The following is an 18,417-nucleotide window of genomic DNA, read 5'->3' as shown; positions in this document are numbered from 1 at the left end:
TAATCGTATGGTTGCCGTCTACAAGTCTGTTAAAATGGTTTCATTGTGTAAAAAATGTGCCCATCCCTTGTGATTACTAGTTTTCTTGATATAGTAAAAGACTTAAAAAAGTTGATCTGAAACTGCTCTGAAATAACAATGATTAGAGGTTTGGTATTGTGTGTTTTCATCTCCACTCAAACAACAGTGTTAATTTTTAACTGCTAAAACTTGTATGAATGAATGTGTCATCACCATCATCATCATCATCATCATCATCACCATTATCATAATAACTCCCGTGTCGAGTCTGGCAGTTGGATGGTAATGAGGAACGACGACACAATTCTTTCAAATTGTCAAATTTTCTGATGGGTTCGGCGACTTCCAAGTACGTCAAAGTATGTCGTGGACGGTGACGTGTCCAAACTAACAAGCTATTGTCGTTTGACGATAACCAGGATGGTTCTTATGGGACTACACGTGCTGCAGTAACGTTTCGGACGTACTAGTTGGTATTGTGCTTCTTCAAGGAGTGTTCAAAGGTCTGTTTCCTTCGTTCTGTGTCAACATTAATAGGCCGGGTATTGCAGCCGCACAGCAGGATTGAGACTACAAGAAACTTGTAGAGCATGTACTTTGTGGAAAAGGGGATGGGCTACTTGTCCATGTCTAAGTCATACCATCGCTGCGGTCGGCATGCCTGTCTGTGTCCAAAAATGTGGGGCATCAGTGTCTTTTGCGTATCTTGGTCTGTATGATTGATCTGTATGATATGACCGGAAAACAACACATAATAATGATTATTTGAGAATCACTGAAATGGATTCATGGATTCATGTTCGTAATTAATTGGCTATTTTCTTATTTTTATTTTCCCTCATTTTTTCCCATTTTTGCGAAGAGATAGTGGAATATTAGTTTTGCAGACTAAGTCTGATAAACAACATTTATTTTACACGGAATAATAAAAATAGAAGTTATTATATCTATAAAAAGCTTTTCAATTGGACGTTTTGTTTTGATCTCTTTAATAATTTAACCTTCAGACTGGATGTTTTGTATATATTATTTAAGTGGTTCAATACAGAAGATTGTTTGCACAGTTCAACCACTATTTAATAATTAGGAGTGTTCTGCTTAACAAGGAAGATATTAGGCTGGCTAGTCTATTCATACTGACATATGTTTATCTGAAACTTAGTGATTTCTGGAAGACAATACTTTTAGTGTGATCATGTAATTTTTGTAGGAAAACCATCAATGGTATTAGAGTGTTTCCTGGAAGATGCAATGTGTTCACTTATTATACAATTAAAAATAACCCTCACAATATGCTAGGCAAAGTAATTGTAATTGTTATTGACTGTCATTTATATTTTAGTAATAAACTACAGTGTATAAGAATACATCAATGTTTTTTATCTCCTACTCCGTATATGATAGCAAAATACTAGCAAAATAATGTATACACACTTGTTACCATTATTGTTCAATGCTTGCCGTACATCAATATAATAACTTATTTCCAATTTTCTCTATTAAATTAACGCGCAGATGCATTTGGTCCAAATGACAGAATTAACAATAATCAACGTTCAGTATCTTTGTACACTTTGCGTTAATTAATTATTAGTCTACCACCACCCGAAACCTGCTTTCTGTTGACAGCAAAGGAAATTAAATATATGTTATTCTGCGATAAATGATGTTGTTTTTCTTGAATACACCAAGAACAACCTCCGCGCAGAAATTTGACGGAAAGCACCATAGCTCAATCAAATTGTATGTGAGTACAATAAATCATGGGGTTATTCTGTAATCAAAGCCAATCATGATATATTGAAACGTCCGGAGGAAATATTGAGCGATTATTGAGTGTAATAATTTCTATTTTATCCACTGAAAGTTTAATGTTCTGAATCATGTGTTTACGTCTTCAGAATGGTAATCTTGCCTGAAAGGATTGCATATATGATAGGTCTAGTAAGAATCTGAGTAACTTTCGTCAAAAAACAAGGTCACAAGGTCAAATGTTAGAAAAGCCTATTACCACTCTAGAAGCTAAATTCATGACCCAATCTTCATAAATCGTAGTATACACCAATGTTGATTACGATCCAAATGTGTCAGTCACCATGATCATGGTCAAATCTAAGAAACAAACTTGATACCACTCTGGAACACAGAGCCTTGATGCCAATCTAGAAGTCACATTTGTGACCAAATCTGAACGTGGTCGTATTGGTCATCTGATGATATTAAGGCCCTGAATATGAGTCAAGTGTGGTAAAAAGGATGAACGGTCGTTAATCACGCGCGCCACCTCATTATTTAGATGCATTAATATATGAGCCAATGCAACTTCCAAGGTGGCACTCAGGCCAGGATGTTTTGAAATTTTATGGATAATTTTAAAGGGTGATTAGGCTTTATATGTATTTCAACATATTTCGCATTATTTTTAAAATCGGTCAATGTAGTGCGATTCAGCGAAGATTACTAGTAATTCATCCAAAAATGTACAGTAACATACAATCTTAACCCATTTAAAAACTTGAGAACGTTTATAAGTTGTGGCATGGTGGAGTTTTAAAAAGCGTTTCGATTAGTTTTTTCCTGTGGAACGAAAACATTTCAACCCAATTAAATCGATAACGGCATCAAACGATTGCTTACACCATACATTACATGCTGCATGCACAAAAATATTGGCTTCTTGCCGACGTAGTAGATAATTTTGCATTTTTCCAAAAGAGATGGAGCCAATGCTTAGGAGATGGCGCTAATGATAGGAGGTGGCGCCAATGCAGGATGTATCAATTAATCGTCGTATCGCAATTACTGTATCACATTACGTACATTTCATAGATAATGTTATTTGTTATATTTAATTTGTTTTGCATAGAACATACGAGTGTCTTGATCTTAACAGAACATAAACACATTTAATAATAAATAAGATGTAGTTTTTTTAAATATGTAAGTTATCAACACAATTAAGAAGTCACTAACATGAATAAAACATCAATAGTCATAGTCAATAAAGTCAATAAAATGGTAAAGTGATAGTCAATGATATGGTAAAGTGAAAGTCCATTTTCCGATGTCCATGTATTTACTTATCTATTCCTTTTTAATAATTCATTACACAAATAAAAGCAACAAATGTGTGGCTATAAATCACACGTTTATTCAAACCCAGACACAGCAAACGAAGTTTGTTAAACTCTTTAAAGTTGCATTAAAACGACCAATATATGTCATTTCAACATTAAACTGACTTAAATAATATTTATATAACGAGATTGATTAAACCATTATTATCATCAATATCAACAGTAGCAACATCATAAGCTTCAGCATCAACATCAGCATCATCGTAATCGTAGTCTTCAGTTTGATAAAGACGTACAAAACAAATCTCTTTATCTGCTTTTCTTTTTTTAGTGTGTTTACCTGTTCGACTTGCACTTGCAATACATCTGTTAGATACTTTGACAGTTTTTGCCAATGGCCATTGCATATAAATTCATATTTTCTTATTTAACTTTGAGATGACCCGAGTAGCCAGCATTCTTGATTTGGTAAATTGTTTTTAACGTTTGGTCATCTTCAAACAAGTTAGAGTTAATATAATATTTGACATAGGTTTTGAGTTTGACATGATTCGGAATGACCGACTGACAGAAGTCTAGAATTTAGTATTGAAATAAAGTTCATAAAGTTTATGTACACTATAGAATATTATTGTATTATATGTTTAAGGTTTTTAAGATATCAGTAAAAATAACATCCAATAAACGTTTTTATAAAATATATTTAAAAAAAATATATAAATCTTTAACTTTAGACAAATAGTTGAATATATTGGGTTTCATCTCTTTAAAAGATCGTTTTTAAAATATAACACTTATCAATTAGGACAGTCGTTTCGTAGAAGGTGAACAAGTGTTTAAATGCTGACACATGCTTGACCACTTCAAAAGCTAAATTAGAGCTCTGAGTGTTTTCCATGAAGAGGAAGATATAAGGGGGCAGGTCAATTGCTAATGCTAAGTCTGAAAGTGAAAGTAAGTGATTTCTCAAGCACGGAAACTAAACAATACCATCATGTGATTATGTACTTGAGGATATGTTTCCTTTATGAAACCGCCTGTCATGTTCACGAGTGATTTTTGGATTTTGAAGATTGTAATGATTCACTTCTGATAATTTTTTCGTACCCAAAATTTTCGTGCCCAAATTTTGTTCGTACCCAAATTTTCGTACCCACATACACAACTGTGGTGATGTAGATTAACTTAAATTGTTTTTTTTATATCCATCCTCTTCAAAAGCATCGTCACACCAGTACTGTTAGTACTTTTATTAAAATCGAACACTTATCAGTGAGGATGGTCGTTTCGTAGAAGGTGAACACGTGTTTAAATGACACATGATTGAACACTTCAAAAGCTACATGAGAGCTCTGAGTGTTCTCCATAATGAGGAAGATATCAGGCGGCTGGTCTATTGTTAATGTTAAGATGAAAGTGCAAGTAAGCGATTTCTCGAGCACGCAGGAAAACTAAACAATGCCATCATATGATTATGTGCTTGAGGATCTGTTTCCCTTATGAAACCGCCTGTAATGTTCACGAGTGATTTTTGAAGATAGAAATGATTCACTACTGATCGTTACGCACTTTCGCCCACCCACATATCTATGACAAGAAGTACATACATATGACTGCATACTCATTTGTTATCAGTATATTTTAATGCCTCGCATGCTTCGGTGTAAACGATCAATTCCGATTTGGCAATATACTTGTGTTAGACATGCATTTTGGTCCAATTTACAGCGGTATTTAACTTACCGAAATGTACAATATCGTTTTGAATTAAGCATTTATAAATAACGGAAACGTTAACAATTGTTATTTTAACTTTTAAAAAAAATCACAGTTTTCATGCCATCAAAGAGTGTGTGTTTACGGGGTTGACAACTTGAAATGATACCTTCACCTATTTAAAATAAATCTCAGTAATGGTACATATCAAGAGCACATAATAATCTCGTTTCTGAGAGCGAACCATAAAGAATAGTCATGGTTTTGGTTTCCAGACCTAGTGTTATTTCCCAGCCAATCCCCATTCACTTTCACCCATAAATGACGGGTAATTTAAATGTTTGTTAGTAAATCAGTTAAGAATAAACATTTGCAAACGCCGTTTTGAACACACGTAGTATTATGAGAACGCTCTTCGTGGGTGCGTATGCTGTCGGACCAGTGTTTGTCTACGGCATAATATTGCCAATGAGTAATTGATTTTTAAATAATTTTAATAACTTTCCTAAATATGAAGTCTTTTTAGATGTATTGAATGAACCATGTCAATGATCACCCTGACAGACCAATGGTCAATTATTTTATCAAACCCTTCCAGGTAAAATTTAAAAGATACAAGCAATTAATGTTGTTAAACGAAGTTGTAACAACATCCCTATACACATGCAAGGAACGAAGGTTTGATATTGTATCTGCACTGTTACACAAATGTTTACTCATTTAAGCTATCGATTGCTGGGTATATATGTTCTTTTTGACATAGAAGAAATGACTTTAATATAATATGTAATCGGAACCACCAACAAACCATTTCCACTGATTATAACAAGATCGGCATATATGTTCATCTCCGACCCTCACCCAATTAAAGTACTCGGTCCAAATATGTGTCATCCAGACTGGCAACCGACGAAACGTCTGCGTGCAATATGACGATACCGGGGAATAAATCTAATTTGTATGAAGGGGGTCATTAAAGGTGTCAACCCATTTATTGGGAAAAAGCGCGCGGCGTTTTTTTTACGCCCAATGACGCCCGTCATAAATAAAACCGCGGCCAAAACGTGGTTAACCAGACCGGCACCGAGGAAAGGTCTTCATGCAATAGGTCACTATCGGGGGATAACTCTTCATTGTCAAAAAGGGGCCATTAACGGTGCATACCCACGCACTGAAAATAACGAACACGGCATGTATATAACCTGCTAAAGATGCTCAATGTGTTATTATCCTCTATATTGTATCATTAGGTATAAACTAACTAAATAGGTATAATCTGCTAAATAGGAAGCTAAATAGGCTAAAAATAGTTAAAAGGCTGTTTCTGTCATCCTATTTTATTAAAATGCAATATATGATTAGTATCCTAAAAGAGTGCTAAATATACTTGATGTTCTAATAATGTTGTAGATTTCATACTATTTAATATTATTGTGTAAAATGTATATGCTTAGTAGTATTCTAAATAGGCGAAGTATGATAAATAAGCGGTATGCTTTTTCAATATGCTACACATGCTGCATAATTTCAATGGACTTCTACATAGGCTAAATTTGTTTTATATGCCGTATATATTATCCTTTGTATTAACAACCTTAAAGCCACAGTCCCATATAGATGCCGGATCAACACGGATCGTATCCGGTACGATCAGGCATGTAAACCATGTAGCTCCGTTTTGATCCTTGTAGGTACTCGATCGTCCGGCAATATGGCGGGGCGACGGGAGTCTTCATGGCAGTTTTGTGATAGTTCAAGATAGTGAAGATCAGGGAAGATGGAAGCATCCGCGATGGTCTATGTAGCTGCCATGTAGGTTCCGAGGACGTCCGTATTTATTAATTAACATAATATGTACATTATCGTAAAGACCGGAATTTTAACAGCCATACATTTTTGCCTAGTTATGGCCTTTTTTGTTTTTGGCATTTGTAGAATATAATATTGGTTTTGTTTGTGTCCAAACATGTAGCGTGGGAACATCAGTGTCGCTGACACATTTCTAGCTTCTTTTGTTTAATTTATTATATTGATATTTCCTTTAATATTTGTACAAAACTCTTCTTTTAATGCGTTTTTATTTTCACTAAAACGTCAAAAGCTGAAGAATCAATAAGTATAGTTGATCAAAAAGGATAGAATTCTTTTGTGCAATTATATATATATATATATATAAACAAAAACGCTGTATTATTTTTTGCCGAAGCTTTCGACCTCACGGTCTTCATCAGCGGCCATTTTTTATTTCAAGATGTTTCAAATATGTACGCACACAGCACAGTGACCCGGTAGCTGAACATTTCTACACAGACGGACACTCCGTGGACGATTTTCAAATAATGGGACTTGAAAAACTAAACGGGTCGGACGAGTATCGCAAGACCATTGAACAATTATGGAAGGCAAAACTAAGGACATACCGACCATATGGCATCAACGTGCAAGAATAAACAGACATGAAAGGGCGCGAAAACAACGTTGACGCCGGAAATGCACGACGTCATATCCGTACATATTTGAAACATTTTGAAATAAAAAATGGCCGCTGATGAAGACCGTCATTCGGTACCCCTCGCAGATTATCATAATCGGACTCGGGAGAAATACGGGTTGAAAGTAGCCCGCCCACGTGATACCATTCTAAGAATGTTACAACAACAAAAACAATAACAACGATGGCGTCCATAATTCCTGTAGAGTTTGTACTTGCTCTGGCTTCAGAGCATAGAAAATCCCCATTTTCATCTTTGCAAAATGTAAACAACTCGCAAAATCGGCCATGTTTGTTTTTACTATGTAATTTTGATTCGCGTAGGCCCGCGTAGGTAGACCACAATACCGCTTCCGAAATGTGTATTCATACTATCTCCTTCGAGGTACTTATCCGATGTTTGACGGAAAGGGCCGAGAATGTGCGATTGGAAGACCGTGAGGTCGAAAGCTTCGGCAAAAAATAATACAGCGTTTTTGTTTATATATATATATATATATATATATATATATATATATATATATATATATATATATATATATATATATATATATATATATAGCCATTCTAAAATTTGCATATCGTCGGGAATTACAATTCCGTCTGTCACCACATCTAAAGACAATATGAAAATACACTTTAGGCGAAATTCTTTCGTTATCAATATGATACTTTTTCCGAGACTAGCAATTAACAGACCGAAATACGAAACATCAATTTTTTATTTTTTTTTAATATGATTTTTTGGTCATAATCGGTTTTGGATTAGTGTATTGTCCAATAACAACAGACTATTAGTGTCTGTGGCTGATCTAGTTCTGTATTATATAAACTGAAATCAACACATAATTTATATTATTGTAGAATGACTTGACTGGATTATTTATTTTAATTTATTGGTTGTTTTCTTAATTTTATATACACACATTTGTTTTTGAATTTTTGCGTAAGAATTTTGGAAATTAAGTTTTGCAGACTTCAGTCTGATGAACATTGTTTCTTTTAGATGGAAGATTAAAGCTAGAAATATTTAAATCTATAAAAACTGGACATTTTGTTTTAATCTCTTTAAGAATCTTATTTTAATAATTTAACCTTCAGACTGGAGGGGACTATTTTGTAGATGTTGTTTTAAGTGGTTCAATACAGAAAATTGTTTGCACACTCCGGCCACAAGTTAATAATGCTGAGTCATCTCCTAACAAGGAAGATTTTAGGCTGGCTTGTCTATTCATAATGAGATGTTTTCCTCTGAAACACACACTTAACTAAACAATGCCATCATTGTGACTTAATACTTGGAAAAAGTATTTTTAGTATGAAAACCCATCAACGGTTTAATAGTTTTCAATGTGGACACTTATTCAACAATTTTAAACAATCCCCTCAAAATGCCGGGAAAAGTATTTGTTATGGAGTTACTTTTTTTGTAATAAACTACAGTGTATAAGAATAAATCAATATTTTTTTATCTCCTATTCCATAAATGACCGCATATTGCTTGAAAAATGCGGCATACACAATTGATATCATTATTTTCCAATGCTTGTCATAAATCAATATAGGAAATATTTCCAATTTGCCTTTTTTAGCTAACTTGCAGATGCAATTAGGTTCAAATTATAGAAGTTATGTTGATTTAAATAGATTTACAATGTATTTGCAACGATTAGTATAATTATAAACTTTGCTTTAATTAATTCTTATTCCAACACCATCCCAAACCTGATTTGTTGTTGAATTGGAAGGAAATTAAAGATGATTAAAGATTGAAGGTTATTTTGCGATTCCTCATGCTGTTAATCTGAAATACATCATGGAGTTATTCTGCAAAAACAATCATGGTGTTATTATGCAATAAATAATGAGGTTATTCAGCAATCAAAGCAAACCATGATATATGGGCTTTCAAAGAAAACATCCGCAGATTATATTTAGCGAATTCTAAGTTTGCTATTTCCTATTTGGTCAACTGAATGTTTAATTTACTGAATCCTGTGTTAACGTCTGAAGAATGTTAATGCTATGCGATTACATATCTTAATGATTAATGTCTAATCTTCTCCTTAATCAGAGGAATTGCATCGAAAGTAAAATGAGATTGCACTTGATTTAAAACACTATCCGTTTTATAAACTCGTTCAGTGCGGGAACCGAATTGTAAAGTCCTTTACAAACAGTTTGGATCCAGATGAGACGCCACAGAACGTGGCGTCTCATCTGGATCCAAACTGTTTGCTATTCTGATAGTATTCTTTGAAAAAAATTCGAAGAAAATGCTTATTTTAGAAATTCAACAGACGACATTTTAGCAGACGACAAATTTCCCAGCATGCGAAGGGTTAAATACAGCTTATAGAAGTCTCGCTCTGGGAAAACGGTGCTTAATGCATCCCTACGTAAAGTGTCGTCCCAGATTAGGACGTGCAGTCCACTTTTTTTTAATTTTCGTTTATGGGAAGTCTCTCCTGAGCGAAAATGCAGTTACGGCGGAATGTGTCGTCCGTGATTTGCCTGTGCGACTGAATGGGCTATTCTGGGACGACACTTACCTCATATGTGTTAAGACCTGTTTTCCTAGAGCGAAGCTCATATCAACTCAGCAGTGAATCACACACCATACGGCCGTTGATCACATGCACCACCTCTTTCTGCGATGCGTTAATAAATGAGCCAATGCTATTTTCGAGGCGGCGCTTTGTACCGGATGGTTTGAATTTTCACGGATTTTTCTTCATGGTGAGTAGGTTTTAAATGTTTTTCCAACATATTTCGCAATATTGTAAAAATCGGGCAATGTAGTGCAATTCAGCGAAGATTTATTCATCCACAAATGTACATAAACATACAACCACAACCCATTTGAAAACTTAAGGACCTTAATAAGTTGCGGCATGGTGGAGTTTTGAAAGCACATTAATGCAGTATGCATGTGTGTCGAGCAAAATTCCATCCGATTAATTCGCGAACGACATCAAACGATTGCGTTCAACATTTTCGAGTTGCTGCATTCACAGACACATTGACACCTTGCAAATATATTAGATAATTTTGTAGTTTTTCATATTGTATGTTCTTTTCATATTTATTTTTATTTTTCAACGTAAATACTTAAGCCCAAATATATACCGAACATAAACTTATTCTATAACAAAATGTAAAAATGTGAATATATAAGTAACCAACTTAATTAAGAAGTCAATAACATGAAGAAAAAAAACGTATTGTACGATTCAAATAAAAAATATGTTATATTCAATACATTCAATAACTAAATCTCAACTTTCTCAAAATATGTTCTGTACAATAAATTTGTACACTTATTCACGATGTAATAAAAGATAATACTTCTTCTTGAAACGCTGGGTTTTGTCCGCTATTAAAAGTGCTTGATTTACTAAAAGGCAAAGGTCAACGAATTTTAATAGGCTAGCATATGCCATTCGTTACTACTAATATCTGCAAAAAAGGATAGCTTCGGCTTTAATCGTTACCTTTTTCAGTGCCCCGGATAATTATTTGGGAAATAGGGATTTCACCGATTGATTTTGAAAAATTGGGCGATTTCATTCTTGAAATAGGGTGAACTGAGAAATTATAATGCATACTGTAAAATAATTGCCGCTTTACTTCTGTTGAAGCTGCACACTTTTATTTATTCAATAAAAATGTAAAATATCATCATTAACTTTAATAAACTGATGTTTCATAACATCTTTAATCCTTGAAACTGTCCATAATATAGATTCTAAACTTTAAACTTAACACAAAAAAATAACACTGATGATTCGGCACTTATTGGCTTTTGCTTTTTGGTTCAAAAACGTTTGCGATCGACTGAAATTTTTGCGCAACAATCGCGGACGTCTTTCGACCTCTCTTAGACTTTTTATTCCGCGTCGTAATAGAAGCTGAATGTACAGACGCTTTACAATGAAAGACGGATTAAGTCAGATTTAAAACGCATGAATGTCGTCGTAAATAATTTCGTCAGACTGTTTATTATCCCCCGCCATAGGCGGAGGGAAATTGTTTTGGCGTTGTCCGTCCGTCCGTCTTTCCGTCCGTCCGCCCTTCCGTCCGTCTTTCCGTCCGTCCGGCACTTATGTGTCCGAAGCCATATCTTGGAAGTGCTTTGGCGGATTTCATTGAAACTTGATATGAGTATGTATATGGATAAGAGGATACTGCATGCCAAATTGCATTGTACACTATCTGTTAATAACGGAGTTATTGCCCTTTGTATCTTGAAAAAATGCTTTTTTGTGTCCGGGGCCATATCTTGGAAGTGCTTTGGCGGATTTCATTTAAACTTGGTATGAGTATACATATGGATAAGAGGATGATGCACGCCAAATGGCATTGCACACCATCTGTTAATTACGGAGTTATGGCCCTTTGTATCTTGAAAAAATGCTTTTTTTAGTGTCAAATATAACACTTTTGTGTCCAGAAGCATATTGGTTGGGGATATAAATTCAACGAATTCGCTTGTTTAACAACGAAATATAGTCCGCAGAGGTTTTGGATAACTTTGACTGTTTTCCTGCTCCATCACCCAGACGCCTGCTGATTGAAAGCGTCGCCGCATTATGATAATAATTCCAAAGAGAAAATACCGAAAATGAGCAAAGCATTTTCGATCAAAGCTATTGTATTATACTCATCAAATTTGACGAATTTGCGTAAAAGTCAAATCGGTTGCGTTTTCAATACGCATGATATTGTATTTCTTTGCGTTTTTTAACATTTTAATAGTGTGAAAGACGCAGATACGCAGCTAATCTGGGGCACTACCTTCTTGTTTAGTATACTCAGTTTTGTAGTATAGTCATTAACAGACATTTAAAAATCTCTTTGTTACACATGTTTCTTCATAATAGTGTTGACTTAACTTTTTATAATATATTTCATAAGTATGATCGAATTCAGAAAAAATACCGAACGCTCAACCTGGAATACGAAACAAAAAGTGTATGGTCGTCATCGAAAATTAAAATAGATTAAATAGTGCATTGGCACCATCTCCTGTCAATAACGCCACCTCCTTGGCATTGGCTCCATCTCTTTTAGAAAAACACCAAATTATCTACTATATCGACCAAAAACCATGTTTTTGTGCATCGGAAAACTTATACATGTGAATGTTAAGCGATTACATATCTTAACGATTAATGTTTAATCTTATTCTTAATCAGGTGAACTGCATGTGTGTTAAGTCTCGTCCCAGATTAGGAAGTGCTGTCCACTTTTCTGTATTTTTCGGATATAGGAAGTCTAAAAAATCCAGTAAAGGCGGAAAGTGTCGTCCCTGATTAGCCTGTGCGGACTGAACAGGCTATTCTGGGACGACACTTTACTCAATGCGTTAAGCCCTGTTTTCCGAGAGCGAGGCTCATATCTACTCAGCAATCAACCAAACCATGGCCACAGAAGACAAGTGTTCACTGATGCAAGCATGTCGCGGTCATGCGCAGTGGTGTTATTTGTAGAGGCAACCAGGGAAATAAAGCTGATTATATCAAAGTCACGTGTTTAGCCCACTGAAAACATTAACTCTACTTCGCCGTGAACTGACGGCAGATTAATTCTTTAATGAAACGTGTTAATATTATATCTATTTGAATAATGACTAGATCTAAATGACTTAATTGTAGACGGAAATAGTTGATTACAGCGAGGTTATTCAACCTGGGAAATACCATTCTCGTACATTAGGTTCGTAAGTAGATTAACCGTGATCATTTAATTGTATTTACGTACATATAAAAGTGTGTATCATATTAAATAATCATTTGTTTATTACAAGTACGAGTGTATATGACCAGCCAATCGTATAACTTAACTTCTAAGAAATTACTTTCGAATGATTTTGAAATCGAAATTGTTTTATACAACCCTAAACTTTTATGTGTGTTTGATTGTGTCATTTGTTTGAGATTAATGTAAATTTTTATCATATTAAATATGTTGTGGCAGTGGACTATTGGTGAACATTCAAAAATACTTTGTAGCACCTCGAATAAATAATGAAGACACTCGAGTCGACTGGATTTTGAAATCGAATGTGCAAGACATTATACTAATAATAATAACAAATGCAGCATACAACCTTCAAACTATAACTTTGCATGTGTTTTGAACACATATTTATTTTATTTTTTGAATCGGAAGTTATTTTTGTCATATTTTATTCATATTCTTCTTATCGAACGATTGATTGGTGTAAATAAATGTGCGGCGTATGCAAACTTGTTTCTTTTAAAATGTCAAACAATAGCACCATTGGGAATCCTTACTTCTCTTGAATGCTTTGAGCTTTTATGACTACAGATGTACAGCGACTAGAAGGTTCAGTAGATGGGAATGGCATTATTGCAACTAGGAGAATCCCCGCTTAGTTTTGCGAAATTAGTTTGGATTTGTTTTTTACCACCAGGTTCATTGATACAACCAGGACTGTCTTTACCCGTATGACGATACACCGCACAAGTTACACCCATAATGAACCTGGAGGAGAATAGTCCCTAAGGCTTTTGAATATTCAGGTATGTTTGTATATTTTATATGAATGTGGTAAGACATTATAGGTTACAGATCGATTTTATCGTGTTGTTGACGTTTAATGCGAAGTTATCAGAACTTAAACTCTTATAAAACACAAACATTCATAACAAACTTAATATGAACGTAAAGGATTACCTTTCGTAGTGCCATCTTTAATTTATTCAAATTTATGTTAACATCCAGATTTCAAAATGGCAGAAGGAGACGAGGTATATACGTGGTCAGAGACTGGAAGCGATCATAGATACAGCGGCCTGTACAGCCGTCACTCTCGAGTAAGTCAGACTATAAGCATTCTCCGACACAGCCGTCACTCTCAGGTAATCATCAGAGAATATAAGAGTCCAGAGACACAGCAGAATGTACTGTCTTCACTCTTAGGTTAATCAGAGAGTGGAAGCGATCATAAACACCGCGGCCTGTACAGCCGTCACTCTCGAGTAAGTCAGACTATAAGCTTTCTCAGGCACAGCAGCTTTTTCTGTCGTCTCCCTCTCGTAAGTCCGAGAATGAAAGTTTTCCAAGACACAGCAGCATGAACAGTCGTCATTCTCTTGCAAATCAGAGACTGGAAGCGTTCCCAGACACAGAAGTCTGTACAGACGTAGATCTGAGGTAAGTAAGGGGCTGGAAGCGTTCCCAGACACAAAAGGCTGTACAGGTTTCACTATCTGCCAATTTAGAGACTGGAAGTGTTTCCAGACGAACCTTCTTGTACATTTGTTATTCTCATTTACAGTAAGTCAAGGACTGAGAACGTTCCGAGAATAAACAGGTATAGTTATCACCCCCAGGTTCGTCCTTGACTGAGAAAGCAGCGTGTGTAGTTGTCACTTTCAGATATTTCAACGGTTGAGAGCATTCCCAGACGCAGCAGCGTATGTAGTTGTCATTTTCAGATATTTCAAGGATTGAGAGCATTCCCAGACGCAGCAGCGTGTACTATTTTCACTCTCAGGTAGGTCGGGAGAGCCTTTCAAGACACAGGAGCGTGTTCATGTTTGTATTTAAAGATGTTTAATTTGAAATCCATAAAATGAAAAATATTAAAATAATCAAATAGAATAAAGTTACTAGTCCTTAAAGTTTCGATAATAAACTAATAAACTTTAATAAATTGAATGCATTCTTTATTATCCACACATGTTCATAATACAATGCGCACGTATCAGTGTACTTATTATTTTATCCATACTCTTCCCTCAGAAATTTGCCTTAAAAGTGGTGACCGACGCGACTGTGATTAATATCCCTAAACTGTGGGACTGATATGAGATTGATAAGATAAAATATAATCTCAAACGTAAATCCCGAATTATTTGCTAATATATATTTTATCTCATCAATCTAATCTGAATCACTTTAAGTCTGTTATCGAGCTATTACCCAAGACTGCCTCTTTGTCTTTAATTAACACACAAAGTACATACGTGCAATTTTCTTCATAACAAGGATATTCTAATTTCTTTTTTATTATCTAAGATTTAAAAAATACAATATGACTCGGAGTAAGAGCTAACATTACTTTTTCAGTTTCAGAACGACAAACATATTACTGATTTTGCTAATAATATTAATATATTATTAGTAGTATCCATAAAACTGTGGCGCGTCTCTGTGTTTACAAACACTACTTGTAAAGCTTAATGTTCAAACTTATACATGCATTTAATTGTACTCGTTCTATTTATTTTACTATTTAATAATTCAACATATATTTAAATCGTATATCAAGAGCCATAAATTTTAAATTAACAAAACTAACATTGATCGAAAATTATTGTAACTAACTTTCCAGATGAGTATCTTGATTTGTTTATAGTTTTAATCAAATAAAATTTTTATCTCTAACTGACATTAATATCGTGTCGTTGTTTTTTTCAGAATTATGTGGAAAGTTTGTCCATAGAGATCTGTACTATAATGACCCGGCTTGGTTACGGCGAGATGATGAGACGGTGGCGCGTTGAGAAGTACAGGGAGATTGGCAGGCTGGTGAATGCACTAGCTTTGAATAATGGAATGAACGATACATTTATCATAGCTGGGAGCAAGGCAGAGGGACTGACCTGCCGTTTGGAAAGCGACTTGGACATATTATTTGTGCTGAAGGATGTCCTCTGTGTGGAAGCTGATATCAATCTGCTCACTATTTCAGACGACATAGATGTGTTTAGGATGGATACGATGGATACACGTGTATATCCAGGGCACTGCAGACTGTTACAAGAGAGACCAGCTGCTCATGCACATTATCCTGTAATTACCAAGGCTCTGTGTGATAATGGATATGGGGGCGTTCTATTAAGTAGTAGCTTATTGCTAGATGAAAATTCACGTTCATTACCACATATTGCACATTTGGAGCGTCATGAACGAGCCGGGCCGTCGCTGCCTTTTGCATATTTTGGTGTATATCATTTTGACACGGTTATCGCACTACGGTGTTACTGCCCCAGCATCCTACAGAGATGGGCTGACAGACGACGTAATTGGCCATCACCAACTATAGTTCAGAAAGTAGTATCATTAGGAGCCTTTGTTACTCCAGTAGGGTTTAAGGGAAGCGATTACAAGCACGTGGAGTGGAGGATTTGTTTCAACACCGGCGAGGCAGAACTTGTAAACAACCTTAACGACACACAAGTAAAAGTATATGTCATTCTTAAAATGATCCTTAGAGATATAATAAAACCAAATAATAAAGAAATAACATCGTACGTGTTGAAAAACATCATATTATGGCAAGCTGAAAATACTCCACAGACAGAGTTTCATTCACGCAGCTTACTTTACTGGCTTCATAACGCACTGAGAGAGCTTAGGACTGCTATTGCGGAAAAAAAACTTAGCTATTACATGATTCCAGATAGAAATTTAATGGCAGCCTGTGGGTTGGATGGTGCGCTGCAGAGAAAATGGGTAGCAGATATCACGGACATGATGGACGAAGGTCCCAGGGTAATACTTCGATTGGAGAAGATACGGAAGGCCATTGTTGCGTCCCCGGAACCGATGTTGTGGTTTAGCCAGAAAAGGATGGAGTTGGAGATGCTGATGCTGGAGCTTCCAATCAGAGGGTTTCAGGCACCGATACGTATACGCATTGCAGAGATATTGTTTGAGCTGATGCAACAAACTGATCAGGAGGTCAGTCTTGACATTTTCTTTGATTGGTCCTGCAGACTGCTAATGTAATGCGCATTATTTATTAAATGGATGCTAAACTCATGGTTCTCGTATTTTAAACTCTCATTAAAGTTCATTTTCTCGTGCGCGAGAAAATTAGTAGTATAGATTTTTTCTTACTGTTTACATACTTTAAATATAGGACTGGACCGCTACAAAAGTGTATTATTGGTAGTTGATTGGGTCGCAAGTAGGACATATATTTTACATATACGCACTTATTTGGTTTGTACTAGAAATTTGTGCCTACGTTGTTGTGTACATCTTGTGCATATATGCAAAACAAGATGCAACATCTACCTGGGTAACACTATCTAATCTTATGTACTTTTACGTTTATTTAATATTTACATTAGTTTATTTATTTGCAATATTTGTTAAAACATATTATATGTAATAAAAACTCGTTTTATTATAACACCAATCGTTTTTTTTAAGGATGCAATTGTTGTTTTTAACTGTTATTTTGATATTTATATATATTGGTTTATTCTGTAGCTTAATAGCATAGTATAAGTCAATAGGTGACCATCTCGCGAAACACATTTATGATTGCATTGATTTCTGATTAAAAGAAATTATGTATTCTATCTCTGGAATGCTACAGAAACTTATATTTAAGTTGTTGGTATATTATTATGCAACACTATGGAAATCTGAAAGTGTTTAAGAGTAACAGGGTCACAGTATGGAATCAAATGCTGGTCTTCTGTTTTTATACTCCATTTAGCAGGATAGAATACAAATAAAACACTTGCATTAAAACCATTAATTGAACGTTTTTTTAAAGTCGCTGATATGAAACATAATTATCATGACCTACATGCTATTAATATCAATCTAGATTATAAAACAAATCCTTTGTATTTGTTTATATTAATGTACTACTGATGAAGGCTATGTCCGAAACATGTTTGGTACTTAAAACATTTTAATAAACAAAAGTGACGTGTTTGTACGATTTATTTAATTTTATCAATCTAGATTGAAATATATTATTTAAATAGATTATTTTTTTTATAAAATAATTAAGAATATCCATTAGCGAAATGTAAACACTTCCAGCAGTTCTTACAGTTGTTTTTATTTAACGATAAACACTACTATAACACAATTTAACAAGACATTATTTGTTTCACTTTGAACTGAGTATGTGAATAGCTATGTTACTTGTGTTTTTTTTTTTTTTTTTTTTTGTGTAGTGGAAACGAATAAAAATGGTATAAACATGTATATGTTTGATTGTTTATGTTAGTTAAAATTTAATCTCTCATTTCCGCTCTTGGCAAAATGATCACGATACGGCGCGTCTATTACAAGTTACAATGAATAAGGTATGTTCATTATACCACACTA

The 18,417-nt window shown here is 34.8% G+C and overlaps 1 protein-coding gene across 3 annotated transcripts; it reads left to right on the top strand.

Moving 5' to 3' along the window:
• The first annotated feature begins 12,754 nt into the window (after positions 1-12,754).
• Positions 12,755-18,175, top strand: LOC127863987 (uncharacterized). Of its 3 annotated transcripts, none has more exons than XM_052403660.1 (4): positions 12,755-13,023; positions 13,745-13,853; positions 14,056-14,147; positions 15,757-18,175. In XM_052403660.1, the coding sequence occupies exons 3-4, from the start codon at positions 14,064-14,066 to the stop codon at positions 17,068-17,070; spliced, it is 1,398 nt and encodes a 465-aa protein (XP_052259620.1). In that variant the 5' UTR covers positions 12,755-13,023; positions 13,745-13,853; positions 14,056-14,063; the 3' UTR covers positions 17,071-18,175. The 3 variants fall into 3 exon arrangements, with proteins under 3 accessions (XP_052259620.1, XP_052259619.1, XP_052259621.1); XM_052403659.1 differs by having other exon boundaries at positions 12,755-13,027; XM_052403661.1 differs by having other exon boundaries at positions 12,755-13,027; positions 14,056-14,312.
• Positions 18,176-18,417: the final 242 nt, after the last annotated feature.

Source organism: Dreissena polymorpha, unplaced genomic scaffold (assembly GCF_020536995.1).
Source record: "Dreissena polymorpha isolate Duluth1 unplaced genomic scaffold, UMN_Dpol_1.0 chrUn074, whole genome shotgun sequence".
NCBI lineage: Eukaryota > Metazoa > Mollusca > Bivalvia > Myida > Dreissenidae > Dreissena > Dreissena polymorpha.
Note: the sequence above shows the minus strand (reverse complement) of the source record. Positions and strands in the feature narration are given on the sequence as shown.